Source organism: Thalassophryne amazonica, chromosome 12 (assembly GCF_902500255.1).
Source record: "Thalassophryne amazonica chromosome 12, fThaAma1.1, whole genome shotgun sequence".
Lineage (NCBI taxonomy): Eukaryota > Metazoa > Chordata > Actinopteri > Batrachoidiformes > Batrachoididae > Thalassophryne > Thalassophryne amazonica.
In genome coordinates, this window is record NC_047114.1 from 63,817,225 (window position 1) to 63,837,061 (window position 19,837).

General features: G+C 43.1%; 2 protein-coding genes across 3 annotated transcripts in view; both read left to right on the top strand.

Annotated features, from left to right (window-relative positions):
• Positions 1-19,837, top strand: part of LOC117521574 (midnolin-like) — a 30,567-nt gene that overhangs the window by 2,941 nt on the left and 7,789 nt on the right. The window contains exons 4-7 of the mRNA XM_034182898.1: positions 943-1,479; positions 2,726-2,819; positions 2,969-3,187; positions 10,566-10,815. Of these exons, the coding sequence (XP_034038789.1) occupies positions 943-1,479; positions 2,726-2,819; positions 2,969-3,187; positions 10,566-10,792 (1,077 nt within the window). The 3' untranslated portion in view covers positions 10,793-10,815. The remainder of the gene's footprint in view (positions 1-942; positions 1,480-2,725; positions 2,820-2,968; positions 3,188-10,565; positions 10,816-19,837) is intronic.
• Positions 14,902-18,119, top strand: LOC117521575 (zona pellucida sperm-binding protein 3-like). Of its 2 annotated transcripts, none has more exons than XM_034182900.1 (8): positions 14,902-15,641; positions 16,816-16,934; positions 17,072-17,178; positions 17,261-17,435; positions 17,521-17,638; positions 17,706-17,782; positions 17,858-17,949; positions 18,030-18,119. In XM_034182900.1, exons 1-8 carry the CDS (start codon positions 15,171-15,173, stop codon positions 18,113-18,115), a joined length of 1,245 nt encoding a protein of 414 aa, XP_034038791.1. In that variant the 5' UTR covers positions 14,902-15,170; the 3' UTR covers positions 18,116-18,119. The 2 variants fall into 2 exon arrangements, with proteins under 2 accessions (XP_034038791.1, XP_034038790.1); XM_034182899.1 differs by having other exon boundaries at positions 14,907-15,641; positions 17,855-17,949.

Consider the following 19,837-nt stretch of genomic DNA (forward strand, 5'->3'; position numbering starts at 1 on the left):
ATAAAAACTTTTCGTCGGTACTGCAAATTATTGATGAAAAACTGAAAACACTGTTGGGAAAATTTCAAAACTTTCACATCAGTGTTTCAGAGGAATTAAAGGCGGTTTATATTCATAGTGCCAACATTTTCAGAACTCTTAGGTAATTGGACAAACTAAATATAACTGATATCAAAGGATGGACACATGAACGTTTCCTAGTCAGTGCCATGATATACAAACGGTATGGTATTGTCAGACCCTTGAGACTGGGTTGGTTATTGTACGACACATCTGGTTGGAGTAGGCAGTTCACAAAAACTGAGTGACCCTGCAAGAGGTTTAGTGAGGGAAGCCACCAAAACTCCCAGACAACTCTGAAGGAGTTATAGGCTTCTATGGCTGTTATTGGAGAATCTCTGCCTTGTGCAACTTTGATATGTTGGATCACCAGTACACAGTATACATGCTTTATGATGTTCATTCAAGAAGCCGCATCAAATCTAGGCTTGAGCCTCCCACGTGCCTTCAGCCAAACTGAAGCTAAAATTTGACTTCTTTCAAAGAAAATCATTCTCTGTACCATATCAAATTATGACTTTCATGTTGAAAAATTGCAGTCAACAGAGGATCTGCATGTGCACCACAATTTACGTTGATTTTAGCCAAAATAAAATGTACATTTGTAGCATAATTCACTCAGTTTTGTCCAGTAATTTGGGGAAAAACCTTCATAAGGTTGGAAGATCTGTTTATGTAGTGCAAAAATACTGCACTTTAGCTGTGCAACAAAACAGATACTGGCTCACATCTACACTGTGCACAACTGCAGACCTCCTTTTATTTGGTCAGTAACACACACACACACACACACACACACACACACACACACAGAGTGATGCTTTGCTTAGTGAGAGGGTCAGTGTTATGTTTAACTGTGAAGTTTTGCGGACCATCCTGCAGGTTGAGGACTTCTTGTCTGGACGCTCACCTGTGACCGTTGTCCTGGGAATCGGTGCCCAGAGGATGCATGTGCAGCTCCAACTCTCTGCACAGAATGCAGCAGCGCAACCCCAGAACCTGATGGCTCAGTACTGCAGGGATTTGCACACGGGACCAGCTAACAGCACCAATATGAGCCACTCTGTATCTGCCTCATCCTGCAACACAGGCTTCCCTAAACCACCTTCTTCAAAAGCCCCTCCTGCAGCCAAGGACTCTACATCCCTGCTTCAACCTGGCAGCAAAAATCCCAGAATGTCTTTTAACTCATCGGACCCAACTTCCCACCTATCCACTGGACACTCTCCTGTAATCTGTCAGCACCATTCATCGCCACGTGACTCCTGTCACTCTGACCACATTTCACCACCTGTTCTTCCATCGCAGACTTTTCCTTCACTTGGTCCACATCAGAACTGTCCATTACAAGCAGCCACCCCTGTCTGTTCACCCGGTCCCGGACCCACAAGCCCAGTACCAGCTTCGACTGCCAAAGAGGTTAGCCATTCTGCTAAAAGTAAATCCACTCCACAGTGCTGACTTGGCGTTGCAGTCATAATTCCTTGCACTAAACAGTCTTGTAGTCTCCTGGATTTGAACATGATAACTAACAAGCAAATGTATATAGGAACCTCCAGTTTTGTATGATGGCAAATATTAATGCCAAGGTCAACTCAGTAGAATTTGGTGTACCTGGTCCTAATCAATCATGAGATATTGATACATTATTGTGTACTCTGACTGTCAGTTTGTTGCTCAGATGTATTGTCCCGTGCTGCCACCTGGTCATGGATGGCATGAAAGCTCACACAGTACAGTTAAAATATGTTCACATTTTACTACCTGAGTCACATTAAAACATTGCCAACAATCAATCCTCCCATTAATAATGACAAGCAATCAGAGATTTCTGAAGTCCGCCAACTTGGATCCTGGATCACCTCCAAAATTCAGTGCAGTCTTCAATGCCCTAATACCTATCTGTGTTGTAATTTTGGTGAGAATCCATGAAGTAGTTTTGACGTAATCCTTCAAAATGTATATAAAGTGAAATCTTGATCTAGAATCCGGATTTGGATCCGGATCACCTCCATAATTTAATGGAGTCTTCCATGGCCTAAAATGTATCCATGATGAAAATTTGGAATCTGAAGTTGTTTTGATGTCATTCTCCAAAGCCTATATAAAGTGACACTTGATCTGAATCCAGATCACCTCCAAAATTTAATGGACTCTTCCATTGCCTATTAGGTAGTGTCGTTAATTGCTTATCAATCAATCCAATGCCTGTTATGTATCTGTGGTGCAAATTTGGTGAAAATCTGTGATGTAGCTTTGACGTTATCCTGCTAACACTAATCCTTCAAAGCCTATATAAAGTGAAACTTGATCCAGAATCTGGATCCATATCACCTCCAAAATTTAATCCAGTATCTATCTGTTGTGAAAATTTTGTTAAAATCCGTGCAGTACTTTTGGCGTAAACTTGCTAACAGGCAGACAAATCAATAAATAAATGGGTATGATTTTATTACGGCTTTGGCAGACGTAATTAATTACGCTATGAAAGGTAATGCACATGTATCAATTACAAGAGAGCAGGCAGCTGGATGCGACAGAGAGATGCGATGAAGTGGCAGCAGATCGATTTGAGAAGTTGCGCTGGTGTCTCAGCTATTTTGTGCAGGGCTTCCTGTAGCAGGCGTGCTACCTTTATGATGTCGGTTTTTTTTTTTTCTTACAGAGTACTGTATCCAGCGCAGCGCTGCAGCAGACGGGCGCCGTCATCCACAGCTTTGTGAGTCCATCTCCAGGAATCTTCTCCGGGACTTTCTCTGGTAGGTGTCACTTAATGTGTGAGAGAAGCCTGATGACAATTTAAGACAGTACACCCCCCCCCCCCCCCCCCCCACACCTTATTGTCCCTTTTCTCTTGTTTCCCTGTCATTTTCCTTTTTCTTCTTTTTCCCTGCCTCTTTCCCATCAGGCACTCTGGCACCCAGCAGTCAGAGCATCATCAGCCACCCTCAGCGTGGTGTTGCCATTATTCTTCAGATCCTCGATGATCTCCTTAAAGCAGCGTTTCCACCGCGGGATCCACCTCCCACTGCGCCCCATCTTCACCGTACAGCTCCAAATGCTCCAGTCAGCTCACTGCTCACAGCGGGGAAATGCAGCAAAGCCGAAAACCAACCACTCGCGACAGGTTAATGTGACGCAGTTGTAATCTGAAAGCTGTGACAACTATATATTCTACACATTATTGTATTATCAAATATCAGCATTATCAAAGATTTTCAGCAAAAGTGATCAATTCACCTTTGAAAATTTAGTTGCATCAATGAAATTTCACTAAAAAAATAAAATTACTGGAAAAAATATTCGGTATCAATAGGCCACTGGCAGAGTTTTAAATTCTGATTTTCTTTTTTTTTTTTTTTTTTAACTGTGCAGTGTAGCCTTTAATATGCTTATGCACTTTAGGTTTACTAGCAAATGGGTTTGTATTTAGGTGTGGGTGTATGTGTAGCGGCTGTACTCTATTTCGTCTGTTGTGTCTTTGAGTCCTCCCACTCGCTCTCCTCGGGATGCAAACTCACAATGTCCGGCATGGGAGGCAGACGCTCTGTCCAGTCGGGTAAAACCCGGGCTCTGGCCTCAGTGGCCAGAGAATCCTTTAGCTGTTGGGGGAGTGAGACCTATTCACTATCATGTGCACATTAAGTGCCCCAATTTACCTGGCTACAATCAAGGCATCATCCATCATGATTAATAAAGTAATCTTACCTTCTTCTTTGTCTTTCGGATGTTCCCGTTAGGGGTCGCCACAGCAGATCAATCATTTCCATCTCACCCTGTCCTCTGTATCTTCCTCTGTCACACCAACCACCTGCATGTCCTCCTTCAACACATCCATAAACCTCCTCTTTGGCCTCTCTCTTCTCCTCCTGCCTGGTGGCTCCATCCTCAGCATCCTTCTCCCTATATACCCTGGGTCCCTCCTCTGCACATGTCCAAACCATCTCAATCGCGCCTTTCTGACTTTGTCTCCAAACCGTCCCACATGAGCTTGTCCATTCTTGTTATTCCCAAAGAGAATCTCAACATCTTCAGCTCTGCCACCTCCAGCTCTGCCTCCTGTCTTTTTGTTAGTGCCACCGTCTCTAAGCCGTACAACATAGCTGGTCTCACTACTGTCTTGTAAACTTTCCCCTTCACTCTTGCTGATATTCTTCGGTCGCAAATCACTCCTGCCACCTTTCTCCACCCACTCCACCCTGCCTGCACTCTCTTCTTCACCTCTTTACCACACTCTCCATTACTTTGAACAGTTGACCCCAGATATTTAAACTCATCTACTTTCACCACTTCTTCTCCTTGTAACTGCACTATTCCACTGGGCTCCCTCCCATTCACACACATGTACTCAGTCTTGCTTCTACTGACTTTCATTCCCCTTCTCTCCAGAGCATATCTCCACCTCTCCAGACTAGACTCAACTTGCTCTCTACTCTCACTACAGATCACAATGTCATCTGCAAACATCATAGTCCATGGGGACTCCTGTCTGATCTCATCTGTCAACCTGTCCATAACCACTGCAAACAAGAAAGGACTCAGAGCTGATCCTTGGTGTAATCCCACCTCCACCTTGAATGAGTCTGTCATTCCGACTGCGCATCTCACCGCTGTCACACTATTCTTGTACATGTCCTGCACTACCCTAACATACTTCTCTGCCACTCCAGACTTCCTCATACAATACCACAGCTCTTCTCTTGGCACCCTATCATAAGCTTTTTCTAAGTCCACAAACACACAATGTAACTCTTTCTGGCCTTCTCTGTGCTTCTCCAACAGTATTCTCAGAGCAAACATTGCATCTGTAGTGCTGTTTCTGTGTAGGATCTCAGTTGTCCAGGTGGTTTCCATAGTAGAGAAGCTTGAATCTTCGACTGGACTGGGTTGCTTGACGCGAGGACGTTTCGCTTCAAATCGCAGAAGCTTCCTCAGCTAAAATTCTTGCTCTGGTGGTCTGACTTCTGTCTTGACTCTTGTAGAGAAGAATAATCAAGAAATCCCAAAAGCTGGAGTTTTAAACCTAACCAGACCCCTCCTACCGAGAGGCAGACTGCTATAGGCTGGTGACTAAACAATAGCTCTAATTAGCACCTATTGTGCTCTAGTTAGCACCCTCCTAATGACAGGGCAGCTGTCCCTCCTAATGATGAGACGGATCCTCTCTTGATGGCTCCCTTGACGACTCTGTTGATGACGTGAATGACTCATTACCATGAACAAAAGACTGAAACTGCTTTGACCTGAGTATCACATTGTAAACAGGGGATAAAGCGTGTCTCAGACCCCCTCCCCGGTTAAGGCTGGGTTGCAAACATTTCACAAAGAATGCCTCCTTGACCCCTCTCTCAAACCATTTCTTCTCTCTGGCTAATTTAACTTCTTTGTCCTCAAACGTGTGGTTAGTGTCTTTAAGGTGGAGATGAACTGCAGACTGAGGTCCACTGGCGCCCTCTCTGTGGTGCTGGTATAACCTTTTGTATAAAGGTTGCTTAGTCTCACCTATGTAGTGTTCGTTACAGTTTTCCTGACATCTGATAGAATACAATACATTGCTCTGTTTGTAACTAGGGATCCTGTCCTTAGGGTGAACTAATTTCTGTCTCAAATTGTTAACCGGTTTAAAGTAAACTGGTATTTTGTGCTGTCTGAAGATCCTCTGTAGTTTTTCCCCCACTCCTGCTAAATAAGGGAGAGACACTCCTCTTCTTCTTGTCTCTGTCTCCTGTCTATCTGGTCTCTTTGTTCTCTGGGACTTCTGCACTTTGTCCAGGGACCATCGTGGGTACCCACATACTGCAGGGGCTTTCCGGACAAGTTGTTGTTCTTTAGCCCTTCCCTCTGCAGTTGTGGGCACCTGTAGTGCTCTGTGTTGAAGCGTCCTGTTCACAAAATCTTGTGTGTTCTCCACATGGTGGTTTGAGTTACCCACTAGAGGAGCCAAAATCCACTTGAGGTGCTTGGCCAAATTGTACGTGATGGAATCTGTGCTACATACAATAGGCCTGAGTGGCACGTCCTGTTTGTGGATTTTGGGCAGTCCATAGATGCACGGAGTGGCATCCCCAGGGTACAGTCTGTAGTATGTCTGCATGTCGATGAGTCCCTCTTTCTCCATGTTTTGGAGGTAGCTAATGATTTTCTTCTTATAGCCGCTCGTGGGGTCTCTCTTCAGACGTTCGTATGTATTGGAGTCACTGAGCAAGTTGTTGATCTTGGCCTCGTAGTCCAATGTGTTCAGGACCACCGTGCATCTGCCTTTATCCGCTGGCAGGATAAGGATGCTTTGGTCCTTTTGCAGTGCTGACAAAGCTTTCCGTTCTTCTCCTGTGATGTTGGATGGAGGAGGCTTAGCACTGTTCAGACTGCTGTGACTCTTAGTCGGAGGTCCCTACTTCGACTGGACTGGGTTGCTTGACGTGGGTAACTCAGACCACCATGTGGAGAACACACAAGATTTTGTGAACAAGATCAAGGACCTGCAGCTGGAGGCAGATGAAACAATCGTGTCATTTGATGTGACTTCGTTGTTCACCTGCATCTCCACCGCTGAGGCCATCTCAGCTGTGAGGCAGAGACTGCTGGAGGATGTGTCTCTACTTGAAAGGACCAAACTCACACCAGACCACATCTGCCAACTCTTGGAGATCTGTCTTAACACCATGTATTTCCTGTTTAGGGGGAATTACTACAGGCAGATTCATGGTTGTGCGATGGGGTCTCCGGTATCCCCCATTGTGGTCAATCTGTACATGGAGCGAGTGGAGAAGACAGCCTTGACGTCTTTCACGGGCATCTCTCCCAGTCACTGGTTCAGATATGTTGATGAAACATGGGTTAAAATCAAGCAACAGGAAGTTGAGGACTTTACAGAACACATAAACTTGGTGGACACCAATATCAAGTTCACACGTGAGGATGCCAGAAACAACCATTTAGCCTTCTTGGACTGTGATGTTACAATTGGAGAGAACAGGCAGCTCCAGACAGGGGTTTACAGAAAACCTACTCACACTGACCAATATCTGCTCTTTGGCTCAAACCACCCCCTTCAACACAAGCTCGGGGTGATCAGAACGCTTCAACACAGAGCCCTACAGGTGCCCACAACTGCAGAGGGAAGGGCTAAAGAACAACTTGTCCGGAAAGCCCTCGCAGTATGTGGGTACTCACAATGGTCCCTGGACAAAGTGCAGAAGTCCCAGAGAACAAAGAGACCAGATAGACAGGAGACGGAGACAAGAAGAAATGTCTCTCCCTTATTTAGCAGGAGTGGGGGAAAAACTACAGAGGATCTTCAGACAGCACAAAATCCCAGTTTACTTTAAACCGGTTAACACCTTGAGACAGAAATTAGTTCACCCTAAGGACAGGATCCCTAGTTACAAACAGAGCAATGTAGTGTATTCTATCAGATGTCAGGAAAACTGTAACGAACACTACATAGGTGAGACTAAGCAACCTTTACACAAAAGGTTATACCAGCACCGCAGAGAGGGCGCCAGTGGACCTCAGTCTGCAGTTCATCTCCACCTTAAAGACACTAACCACACGTTTGAGGACAAGGAATTTAAAATATTAGCCAGAGAGAAGAAATGGTTTGAGAGAGGGGTCAAGGAGGCACTCTTTGTGAAGCGTTTGCAACCCAGCCTTAACCGGAGAAGGGGTCTGAGACACGCTTTATCCCCTGTTTACAATGGGGTACTCTGGTCAAAGCAGTTTGTCTTTTGTTCATGGTAATGAGTCATTCACGTCATCAGCAGAGTCGTCAAGGGAGCCATCAAGAGAGGGTCCATCCCATCATTAGGAGGGACAGCTGCCCTGTCATTAGGAGGGTGCTAACTAGAGCACAATAGGTGCTAATTAGAGCTATTGTTTAGTCACCAGCCTATAGCGGTCTGCCTCTCAGTAGGAGGAGTCTGGTTAGGTTTAAAACTCCAGCTTTTGGGACTTCTTGATTATTATTCTCTACAAGAGTCAAGACAGAAGTCAGACCACCAGAGCAAGAATTTTAGCTGAGGAAGCTTCTGCAATTTGAAGCGAAACGTCCTCGTGTCAAGCAACCCAGTCCAGTCGAAGATTCAAGCTTCTCTACCATCTGTAGTGCTCTTTCTCGGCATGAAACCATATTGCTGCTCACAGATCTTCACCGGTTTTCTAAGCCTAGCTTCTACTACTCTTTCCCATAACTTCATGCTGTGGCTGATCAACTTTATGCCTCTGTAGTTACTGCAGCTCTGCACATCACCCTTGTTCTTGAAAATAGGAACCAACACACTTTGTCTCCACTCCTCAGGCATCATCTCACTTTCCAAGATTTTATTAAACAATCTGGTTAGAAACTCTACTGCCATCTCTCCTAGACATTTCCATGCCTCCACTGGAATGTCATCTGGACCAACTGCCTTTCCACTCTTCATCCCCTTCATAGCAGCCCTCACTTCTTCCTTACTAATCTCTTGTACTTCCTGATAGTTTTTGGAAACGTTTGCAATAATTGATATTAGTCAATGATTCTACTTAGGCTTCCCTGATAGGAAGGATGTGATACAAACTATCAAAATTATGACTATAAAGCATCTGTAATAACTTACTTACAGTGCATCCGAAAAGTATTCACAGCATTTCGCTTTTTCCACATTTTTTTTTATGCTACAGCCTTATTCCGAAATGGAGTGAATTAATTTTTCGCTCAAAATTCTACTCACAACACCCCATAATGACAAAATGAAAAAAGTGATTTGTTTTGTTTTTTTTTTGCAAATTTATTAAAAATAAAAAACTAGAAATCACGTGTATGTAATTATTCACACCCTTACTTTGATGCCACAAGCTTGGTGCACCTATCTTTGGGCAGTTTTGTCCATTCCTCTTTGCAGCACCCCTCAACGTCCATCAGGTTGGATGGGGAGCGTCGGTGCACAGCCATTTTCAGATCTCTCCAGAGATGTTCAGTTGGATTCAGGTCTTGGCTCTGGCTGGGCCACGCAAGGACATTCACAGAGTTCTCCTGAAGCCACTCCATTGATATCTTGGCTGAGCACTCTGGATCAGGTTTTCATTCAGGATGTCTCTGTACATTGCTGTGTTCATCTTTCCCTCAATCCTGACTTGTCTCCCAGTTCCTGCCTAGGGATGGGTATTGATAAGATTTTATAGATATCTATGCCATTATCAACTCTGCATATCAAGCTAATTCCTTATTGGTTCCCTTATGAATACCTCTTGTGAATTTTCTGTGCACTAAAAGTAGGCTTTACATGTCAACAAGATTTTATTGAGTTTTAAAGTAAATAAATATGAAATTGGTCACTGGATTCATGATCTCCGGACATAAATAAACAATCTGTAGTTTTTGTCAAAAGCTCTTCACCCGGCTGCGCTGCAAGTCAGCATCAATCTAATTCATAAAGAACAGATGCCTCATTTTGGGGGCGTTTGAAGTTACTAACTTCTAACTTGACTCAGCAGAGAGCGGTGTAGCATTTAGAGCTGTGCGAACGGAGGACAGTTCTCGTTTGTTGCCTGCAACAAGGCAAGAGTCCCAGTTAGTGACTTTAATCTGCACAAAAGTGACTCATGATTGACATCTTTAAATGGCTTTGAGGGGAGTTAAGAAGCAGACTTTCCACTTCTGAAAAGCAGAGAACCAACGAAGCAGCGGGTTGGAGCACTGCCTTGTTGGTTCAGGCTTCAAGCGGAGCCGCTGCAGAATCGGTCTGCAGTCAATGTAGAGAAATGATCATTTTCCCAATAAACACCCTCAGACACCGCGGCCGCTCTGAAGGACCGATAAGGGAATCATTAAGCAAAAAGGCTATTGATGTTGGTGTATCAAATCATTTAAAGATTCTAGAAAATAACCGTTTTTCGATAACCAACCCTATTCCTCCTGCCACTGATAAACATCCCCACAGCATGATGCTGCCACCACCATGCTTCACTGGAGGGATGGTGCCTGGTTTCCTCCGAACATGATGCCTGGCATTCATGCCAAAGTGTTAAATCTTTGTCTCTTCAGACCAGAGAATTTTGTTTCTCGTGGTCTGAGAGTCTTTCAGGTGCCTTTTGGCAAACTCCAGCCAGGCTGTCATGTGCCTTTTATTAAGGAGTGGCTTCTGCCTGGCTACTCTACCATGCAGGCCTGATTGGTGGATTGCTGCAGAGATGGTTGACCTTCTGGAAGGGTCTCCTCTCTCCACAGAGGAATGCTGGAGCTCTGACAGAGTGACCATCGGGTTCTTGGTCACCTGACTGTCTAATGTCCTTCTCCCCTGATTGTTCAGTTTAGACATGTAGCCAGCTCTAAGAAGAGTCCTGGTGGATCCGAACTTCCTCCGATTCGACCTTCGGGGTGGGAAAATCAATTTAACAGTTGCAGATTGGCAGAGGTATGCACTCTAGTGAGTGCCCCTGGGTTTTGCGCATAACTTCACCTTTGTTTGGCTTCTGGTTGCACGCATAATTTTATTATTGTTCATTTATTTTTCTTGTTTGTCTTGTAGAAGTGAAGCATTGCTTCATGGATTCAACAGAAGAGAATCAAAAGTTGAACTCTGAGATGAACCGTTTCCGGTTTTTGATGGACCAAAGGCGTCATCAGAGGGGGACTTGTAATAGACCAAAGCTCTCGTGCACATCAGAACCATACCAGCGTCGCATCTGTCATGCCTCTTCTGCTGAAAAAAAGACAATCGTAAACCTTAGGTTGGAACCAGGAGCTGACCTCTGACCTGATGGTGGTACAAAGAGGGGGTGGTGCATTGGAATGGGGTGGGGGGAGTAATACTTTGATGGAAATATTTTTTTTCTCCTGAATTTCACAGATTTTTTTTTTTAATCCTAATGAGGTTTGTTGGTTGTGTGCAAGTCATGTCTGCAGAAGCTCATCTGTACATGTGGATGTTGTTCTGTCTTCATGTGGTCCGATACCTCATATAACCATATCTTGAATGATATTAAAGTGAGTTTTGTTGTGTTGTTGTACATGTAACAGTGAGGATCAAGTAGTTAACAGATATTGTACAAATTCAACTTTGTGAGTTTAACCTTCGGTGGATATAATGCTGATCTAATACAGACGTTTGGTGTCTTTATCTAAAAATTTGCTGATTAATTCACAGTAAGAGGTTTCTGACTGGCAGTGAACACATCTAAAAGCCCAGTGACACTTTGCTCAGAGACTTGCACTTAATTTTTTTTTGTTTGTTTGTTTGGAGAACTTAAAATTGTGCACAATTGTTTGCTATGATGGATCAAACATATCAGCAATTGTATTTGAGTGTTTACTACAATAAACCAAAACCAGCAGTAAGCTGTCGATTGGGGGGGGTTCGGTACCACGGAAGGGGAATACACAACACTTCAACAATCCAGCCTCAGTATACCATGGCCTACCAAAAGTGTATGACGACCATCCCAATGAGGCAGCTACAGTGCTCCAATCATTTTGAAAAGTATTCCACAAAGATTCAAACAAGGCATAGTTTGGATAATCTGAATATTTTTGGAGTTATGGGGTAAAACCAGTAGAAATTATGACCAAGGTCAATTTCACTTTGTGCAAAAAAAAGTTGTCAAAAGTTAAAGTGGCTCCAATTTTGGTTAAAAAAAAAAAAGACACAAATTATTGGTTGGGTTAATATTAAAAAGGGAATACTCTGCACCATTTGTTACGCTTCATGCTATATATGTGACACAATCCAATGGATGTTGACCTTCTTTGACCTTTCCTTTGGAGACCAATCATTAAACATGGTCAAAACTATTCCATTTATTAATCCTGTTAGTTTCTTCTAACTCGTTTACAACCTTCCTCTTTCTGTTTCCTTCTGTGTTGTCTGCTGTGCTCTGTTCATGAGGGCACCACAACTGTTTAATTTTTCTGTTTCTGCCCATCTTTCTGCATCATTTGGCTTTTTTCATCCCGTCTTCTTGTTCTGGATCACTGACTTTTGGCCATAATGCCACACTGAGAGTCTTAATTACTGACCTTTATTAGGGCCCGAGTAGGCAACGTCCTACGAGGACCCTATTGTAATTGCGCTGTTTATTATTATTATTCTCACTTTTGAAATCGAAATTTCGGTCTCTTCCCATGCTCAAAAACTCGCCAAACTTTCCGAAGTCGTCCGGCCGGATCCGAAATTCAATATTTTGGGGGCGTCGCACATGGTCGCAGAAAAATCGCGAAATAGCGCCCCCTAGAAATTTTCAAAAACCCCTCCTCATTGGGCTTTTTTCATCGTAGCCTCACAAAATTCGGTACACATATTTACCATGCCAGGACGCACAAAAAAGTCTCTTACTGTCATGGTGAAATATCGACAGGAAGTCGGCCATTTTGATTTTAAGTTTCAATTTTGAGCAATTTTTTGCCATTTTTGGCCATTTCCACTACTTACATTTGAACGAACTCGTCCTAGGGATTTCATCCGATTGTCTTCAGATTTGGTCAAAATCATCACAACACAATAGTGATCAAAAGTTATCAAAAGATTCTAATTAAGTCAAAAGGCGTGGCTGCTAGGGGTCGTCAAACTTTGGCAAGCTTTTCGGAGCACGCCATTTCACTTCGAACGGCTGTCACGCCCACATACTTCATCGTAGATCCTTCAAACTTGCTGGACATGATGAGGGCTCCGCCCTGAACGTCTACATAACTTAAGTTCCCACCTGCGCCATAGCGCCCCCCGCTGGTGGCGGGAAATGTCCTATTTTTACTTTAAGAGGTCCTGATGTCACATACTTAACCCAATCAACTTCATTCCACTTCTAAAACATGCAGAACAAATTGGTGAACATAGGCGATGAATGCCGTGAAGTTACGAGTAACGGCGTCCGTGTGGCGGCGTGCCGAATATTGCCCATTCGCCATGAAATTACGTTCTTCCTTTTGCCGGCTTTAATTTTGTCACATCATCATGAAAATTGATACACAGGTCGAGCACGACAACCTCTTACAATTCATAGGGGCGTCGCCCATGGGCGGGGCAAAATGCCTCAATAGCGCCCCCTTGAAACTTTCAAAAACCCCTCCACATAGGGGTTTTTTGGAGTAGGGAGATGAAAATTGGTACACATGTGTGACTTGCATAGACGTACAAAAACGTCTCTTGCACCATGGTTCTACTCCAAACAGGAAGTCGGCCATTTTGAATTTTCTTCTCATTTTGGCGTGATTTCCACATGTTGTATTTGAACAAACTCCTCCTAGGGATTTTGTCCAATGCACTTCAAATTTCTTCCACATCACCCAAAGACGATACTGACCAAAAGTTATCGAAAGCTTTTCTTTATGTCGAAGGGTGTGGCCGCTATGGCGCCGCAATTTTGACCCTTCGCCATGGAACATTATACTTAAACAGGTACTGATGTCACATACTTAACACCATCAACTTCCTTCCACTTCTAAAACATGCAGAACAAGTTGGTGAACATAGGTGATGATCGCCGTGAACGTACGAGTAACGGCTTCTGTGTGGAGGCATACCGAATATCGCCCCTTCGCCATGAAATTACGTTCTTCCTTTTGACGGCTTTAATTTTGTCATATCATCATGAAAATTGATACACAGGTCAAGCATGACAACCTCCTACAATTCATAGGGGCCTCGCCCATGGGCGGGGCAAAGTGCCTCAATAGCGCCCCCTTGAAATTTTCAAAAACCCCTCCCCATACGTTTTTTTTTTTTTTTTGGAGTAGGGAGATGAAAATTGGTACACGTGTGACTTGCATAGACGTACAAAAAAGTCTCTTGCACCATGAGTCTACGCCAAACAGGAAGTTGGCCATTTTGAATTTTCTTCTCATTTTGAAATGATTTCCACATGTTGTATTTGAACGAAATCCTCCTAGGGATGTTGTCCAATGCACTTCAAATTTCTTTGACAGCATCCAGAGATGACACTGACCAAAAGTTATCGAAAGCTTTTCTCTATGTTGAAGGGTGTGGCCGCTATGGTGCCGCCATTTTGACCCTTTGCCATGGAATATCAAGTCATGATAACTCCTTCATGCTTTGCCTGACTGACTTGAAACTTCACATGTATGATGACAGTTGGCTCCTGAACATACCCAGCCCCTCTGTTTGTACACTGAGTGCCCCCTAGTGGATGAACAATCAACATGTCATAACTCCTTGATGCATTGTGTGATTTGTTTAAAATTTTAACTGTGTGATGAGTGGTTGCCCCTGCATGCACATGCCCACATGTGGTCACAAGGGCACCCACTGGCCTGGGTAGGCGGTTGCGCGGAACGAGGGCCCGTATATGACTGCTTGCAGTCCTAGTTTCCTGATTGTTTTTCTTTGATTTGGATGTCATCCTTGCTTTGATCCAGTAACTAGGATCAAAGGAGTCAGAATCAAGAACCTATCCTGGCCTTTGATCCTTATCGCCAAACTGAAATTTTGATTGGTCGTTACTGATTGATTATTTCTGCAGTAGGCAGAAGCTATGGGCAAAGGCAAAGCCTTGTGAAGCTATGTAATTGTGCATAAAATAAATAAATTTTACTCTGAACCAAAGAAAGCACAGTGACATCTAGTGGTTTGCAAAAATTATAGCAGTCATGTACCTGAGACTGTAGAACAAGAACACTCAGTGCAAACTATATATATATATATATCAATATATAAATCAACAGAAGAAATAAAATCTGAATTAATATGTTTGGATCTGCATTCATTCATTCATCTTTTGCTTTTCGCACCTGTCATAAAATGTAATCAACACTTTCTTATTGCAAAGCCCGCCAGACAGAAAATCCCATGTTTTTATTACACCTTGAAGATCTGAATCATCAAGTTCAAACAAAAGGTTGAACTTATCACCAAATTTCACTTAAAATCAGCCTGTTAATTTATGTATGATGTCGTCCTCAAACAGACAAACTGGGCCAAAAATATTTCCCATGTGGCTCAGTAGATAACATCTATAATATGTAGAATAAAGACTTGAGAAACCTTGTCTCGACAGCAATTAACACTGATTTATTTCCAGCCCTGCAATCTGCAGAGCAATTCAGACCACCTGAGTCTGCTGGTGATATAAAAACCTTCTTTCATCCTGTGCAGATGCTGTAGTTGTTACACTTTGGAGCAATAATGGCATGTGGTAACAGCTCTGCTTGGCTTCTGGTTGCTGTGATAGTAACATGTGTCTATGGTGTCTGGAGTCATCTTTTCACTGACCAACATGTTAGTGCTGCTGTTGTTAAACCATCAGATATGTTTGGTCTCAAGAAGCCTGCATTTGTCAAACGGGAGACCAAACGTAGGCCTTCTGTCCAAATGGTAATATCCCAGCCAGCGTCTCCTGTTGTCTCGGAAGCTAAACCGGAGGTGATGTCTGAGCAGCGATGGCAACCGGTACCAGCAGAGAGCGTGTCTGTTCAGTGTAGTGAGACTGGGGTCCATGTGGAGGTGAAGCAGGATTTCCTGGGCAATAACCAACCCATCCAACTTGTCCAATTTACTGACCTCACCCTGGGTGACTGTGAGGTGACAGGAGTGGACATGGACAGTCAGCTGATCATCTTTGATTCTGACCTCCAAGCATGTGGTAGCCAGTTGACGGTATAGAAATAATAAATAATAGACCAATTGATGGTGCTAAATTACAGTATAAGGAGCTACACCATTACAGCACTCAAGAAGAAAAACATTTAAATTCATTTTATTAGGGAACTGAGTGGGCCGCTGCCTTAATTTTATCTAAATTCTGGGTCTCTTAGTGAAGCTTAGAGCTAGTGGCCAGCAATCACCTTAGTTTTTCTTGCTTAATACTGAGAAATTATACTGCATTTGTTGTCTTTCCGATGCCTGATTGTTTTTTCTGTTTGAGGTGCGGCTCCATCCAGAGATGGGTGTGGTGTCTGTTTCTGCAACCTTCCTGTCCTGTGCACCGGCAAACTTTCCTGTATATTTGTCTTGTAAGTTGTCTGCATGGCCCAAACAGAGGGTCCCCATTTGAGTCTGGTCTGCTTGAGATTTCTTCTTCAAACCATCAGAGGGAGTTTTTCCCTTACTACTGTCGCCTGTGTGCTTGCTCTGGGGATTGGTAAGGTTACACCTTACTTGTGTGAAGTGCCTTGAGGCAACTTCGTTGTGACTTGGCGCTGTATAAATTGAAAGAAACTTGGTGTGCTACATAAAATATTAAAAGCAAAACTTTGCAAATAAAACAAACCAGCAGCTATAACTGGATAAAACTAAATGTAAACAGTGTATTTGTCTTCAAAAATTCAGCTGAAGTGGATTGTCAACTGGTTGCAAGGGTTGCCACCAAGAGAGCTACCGAATATGGGAAAGGTATTGCATAAATGTAGGATGAATGCTGTTGCATGCAGAATTTAACTTCCAGTGACTAGTCTGTAATTCCTTAAATTGTCTTAGAATGTTGTAAAGGCCACAGATCTTTAATATCTCCTAGAGATGCCTCCTACTGGGGGTGTACCTACAGCACACCCAAGTCACAACACCCTTCACTTGTAGCTAGATCTGCCCCATGACATATGCTAACCCAAGTTTAGCATCTTCAATATGGCCAATTGTTTAAGCATGTCTTATTGTACTGATAACAAATTAGTTTTCTATATCTGCTACTAAGTTAATGGTCATGGGAAGCTGGAGCCTATCCTAGCAGTCATGGGGTGAGAGGCAAGGTACACCCTGGACAAGACACCAGTCTATCACTGGGCCAGATCACAAATTCCTGCAATCAAAGTTTCTTTCACATTGACTTTTTCAGATGACCAAAGATTTCCTCATCTACACTTTTGCTCTAAGCTATAAACCATCAGCACTGCTCAACACGCCCATAGTGAAGACCAACGAGGCTGTGGCATTTATCGAGTGCTACTATGTGAGGTATTGGCACTTTAATTAAATGTATGCGATCATAACGTTAATTTAGAATGCTTCAGTTGAAAATGCACTACTTCTTAAAGCTCCCGAAGGCAGCTTGCAAGGTCAAAAGTTAAAATGGCTAATTATCCTCTCTGCAGGAGGCAGAACGTGAGCAGTAATGGCCTGGAGCCAACGTGGATGCCCTACAGTTCCTCCATAGGGGAAACAACAGGGCGTATACACTTTTCGCTCTCACTGATGACTGGTGAGAATAGCTTTAATTTGGCTTCTGCACATGTATTAAACATTATGCATCAACTTTCTGAATTTAACTTTATGTTCTACAGAGGACTGGGAGTCTGACAGGCCTTCACATCAGTACTACTTGGGAAATGCTATAAATATTGAGGCATCCATCAAGTACATCCACATACCCCTCCGGGTCTTTGTGGATCACTGTGTTGCCACCCCAGTACCTGATGCAAATGCTGAACCAAGTTACCACTTCATACAAAACTTGGGGCAAGCTCAACCTTTTTTATATTTTTCCTCTTCAGTTAAATGTCCTTGATTCTGAATGTCTGTATCTGTACCGCTAAACACTCAGGTGCTTTGTCGATGCCAAATTAACTGGATCCAGCTCGCAGTTCTTACCTCGATCCAGAGACAACAAGCTACGTATTCGACTGGAGGCTTTCCGGTTCCACGAACAGCACGGGGACACGGTGAGTTCATGCAGCGAAGTTTCCAAACTTCTGTAATAGATTTGAAAGCTTCATTCTACACCAACAGATCTACATAACATGCCACATGAGGGCACAGCCACTGTCTTCCACTTCAGTCTACAAGGCTTGCTCATTCATAGATGGGTATGTTCACTAAATTTAATGAACAGCACAACCCCACCGCAATAGCTAAGGGGCATGTAATGCATTTTAATTTAGGTGGAGGTCTGCAGATGGAAATGATGAGGTGTGCAGCTGTTGTGAGACCAGCTGCCAGAATGTGCGGACATCCAGAGACGTGTCCACAGCTGGTAGGTGTCTAAACCTTGATCTTTGTTTTCTTCCCAAATGCAGTAAATGAAACTCTTAACATGAAAATATGTTCCTGTAGATCCAGAGTTTGAAGGAGACCTAATGCTCGGGCCCATCAAGATCAAGAATTACATGATGCAGCTCAGCCTAAATAAAAGTGTTTAGTGGATTAAGTTGTCCTGCTTTTACTTCTTTGTTCCCCCATATATACTGAATTTCCTACAGGCACATGAACAGTGCCACAAAACCTCCAATCAAAAATAAAATGAGTATAAGAAGGTCCCAGGAAACTATCCACGCCGGTAGCAGATCAGGCTGCAAGAGTCCAGGGATTAATTATACAATAATGGAGGAAAAGTCACAAAGGGACTGCCAAACTTGGTAGAACTGGTCAGAAAAATATTTGAGATTCCAATATAATCTTAAACCAACCTTGGACAGAAAGGCACTCATCACTGATCCACTCACTATATTCTTCTGAGCAAAGGTAAGAATGTTTGAGTCAGAGATTGTAGCATATATGCGACAATGGGTGTTAAGGGGTTAAGAACAAGGAGAAAGTGACAGGTCAGAGATGCCTTCATGATTGTCGCTCATGTTCAAGTACAGATGGATATCTTTTTAGTGTAACACCAAACATCCTGCATGTTCTCACATGCACCTTTAAGCCGCTGTGGATTACAACATGGCGCAATTTTAAGATGCCTTCCCTGCATACTGGAATGGTATTTTCTCCACAGCAGAACTTGGCTGTTCAATAAGTATTAATCTTGGTAATATGCCTCATTTCACTCGTAAGAAACTGTAAGTCTTGTTTTGAGAGCTGGTATTTATCATTTGTTCAAATGACAGACCATATGTGGAAAATCTCAGTGTAATTGTTCCATTAACACTTTAAGAAAAGGCCAACATTCTGGCAAAAAAATCAGGCTTGACTATTGGGAATAAAGATGGAAGTTTCTCTGAGACAAACTGATTACTATGCCTTCAGAGGACTTACTGCCAGTTTATCTTTAAATCTTGCATTCTCTTGGTCTGTTCAATATCTAGTGAGGCAGAGGGCATCATGTTCTTTGCCCAGTCTGATATAGATCAATTGGGCACACAACTGGTATTTTTTTGATATTGGGCAAATCTAAACCACCCTTAGAACCTGACAATTCTGGGTTTACATTTACTCCACATGAAGGAGCTGAACAACCTAAACCTTTGAGTCAGTGTTGGGAAAACAAAGGAATCATTTGAATGTTTAAAAAAAAAAAAATCAGCCTTGGTAATCTTAATTTAGTCCGAGCCAGGAAACAGTGACACAACTCTGTCAAAGTCCTGTTTGTTTCTCAAATAATGGAACAAAATGGATTTGTACAATTGAATAAATTGAGTAATATGAATACTCAAGTGAAGCCAGAAGGTGACATTTGAAATGAGAGTGGTATAGAAGTTTCTAGTTGAAATAACTGAATTTCAACAAGTACTGATGCAAAGAGGTTTTGGAGCCTCAAATTAGCCGAGTGGCTGTACAGGACTTACAGCTGTGACACTGGGCAAACACCTGACTTTCAATCTGAAGCAAAAGTCTGTGAATGTAGCTGGATCCATGTGGAAAAGTGAGTTTTCAGCCTTGGTTTGAGACTTCTGCAGCACGAGTCTGCTGTCAGTGCTGCTGTGCAAGGTGTTCAACTTCACACTGGGCCCAACTCAGATTAATGGCCTTGCCTGTCTGACTGGGACTTAAATGGAGGATTCTATGGTCACAAGCCTACCATTTGACAATAAATGACCATCTCAACTTGTTTGTAAATGCTCTTTACAACTGTGTATTTGACCTTCCATGGTAAAAATGTATTTATACAAGGAAAGTCAGGTTTAGGAGCTGCATGCTGCAGC

Bases quoted from the DNA above. Each gene is read 5' to 3' on its own strand.
- LOC117521575 (XM_034182899.1), top strand. From the start codon at position 15,171: ATGGCATGTGGTAACAGCTCTGCTTGGCTTCTGGTTGCTGTGATAGTA. The intron at 17,639-17,705 runs GTGAGTTCATGC...CTACACCAACAG, and splicing joins ACGAACAGCACGGGGACACG to ATCTACATAACATGCCACAT. The intron at 17,783-17,854 runs GTATGTTCACTA...TGCATTTTAATT, and splicing joins GCTTGCTCATTCATAGATGG to TAGGTGGAGGTCTGCAGATG.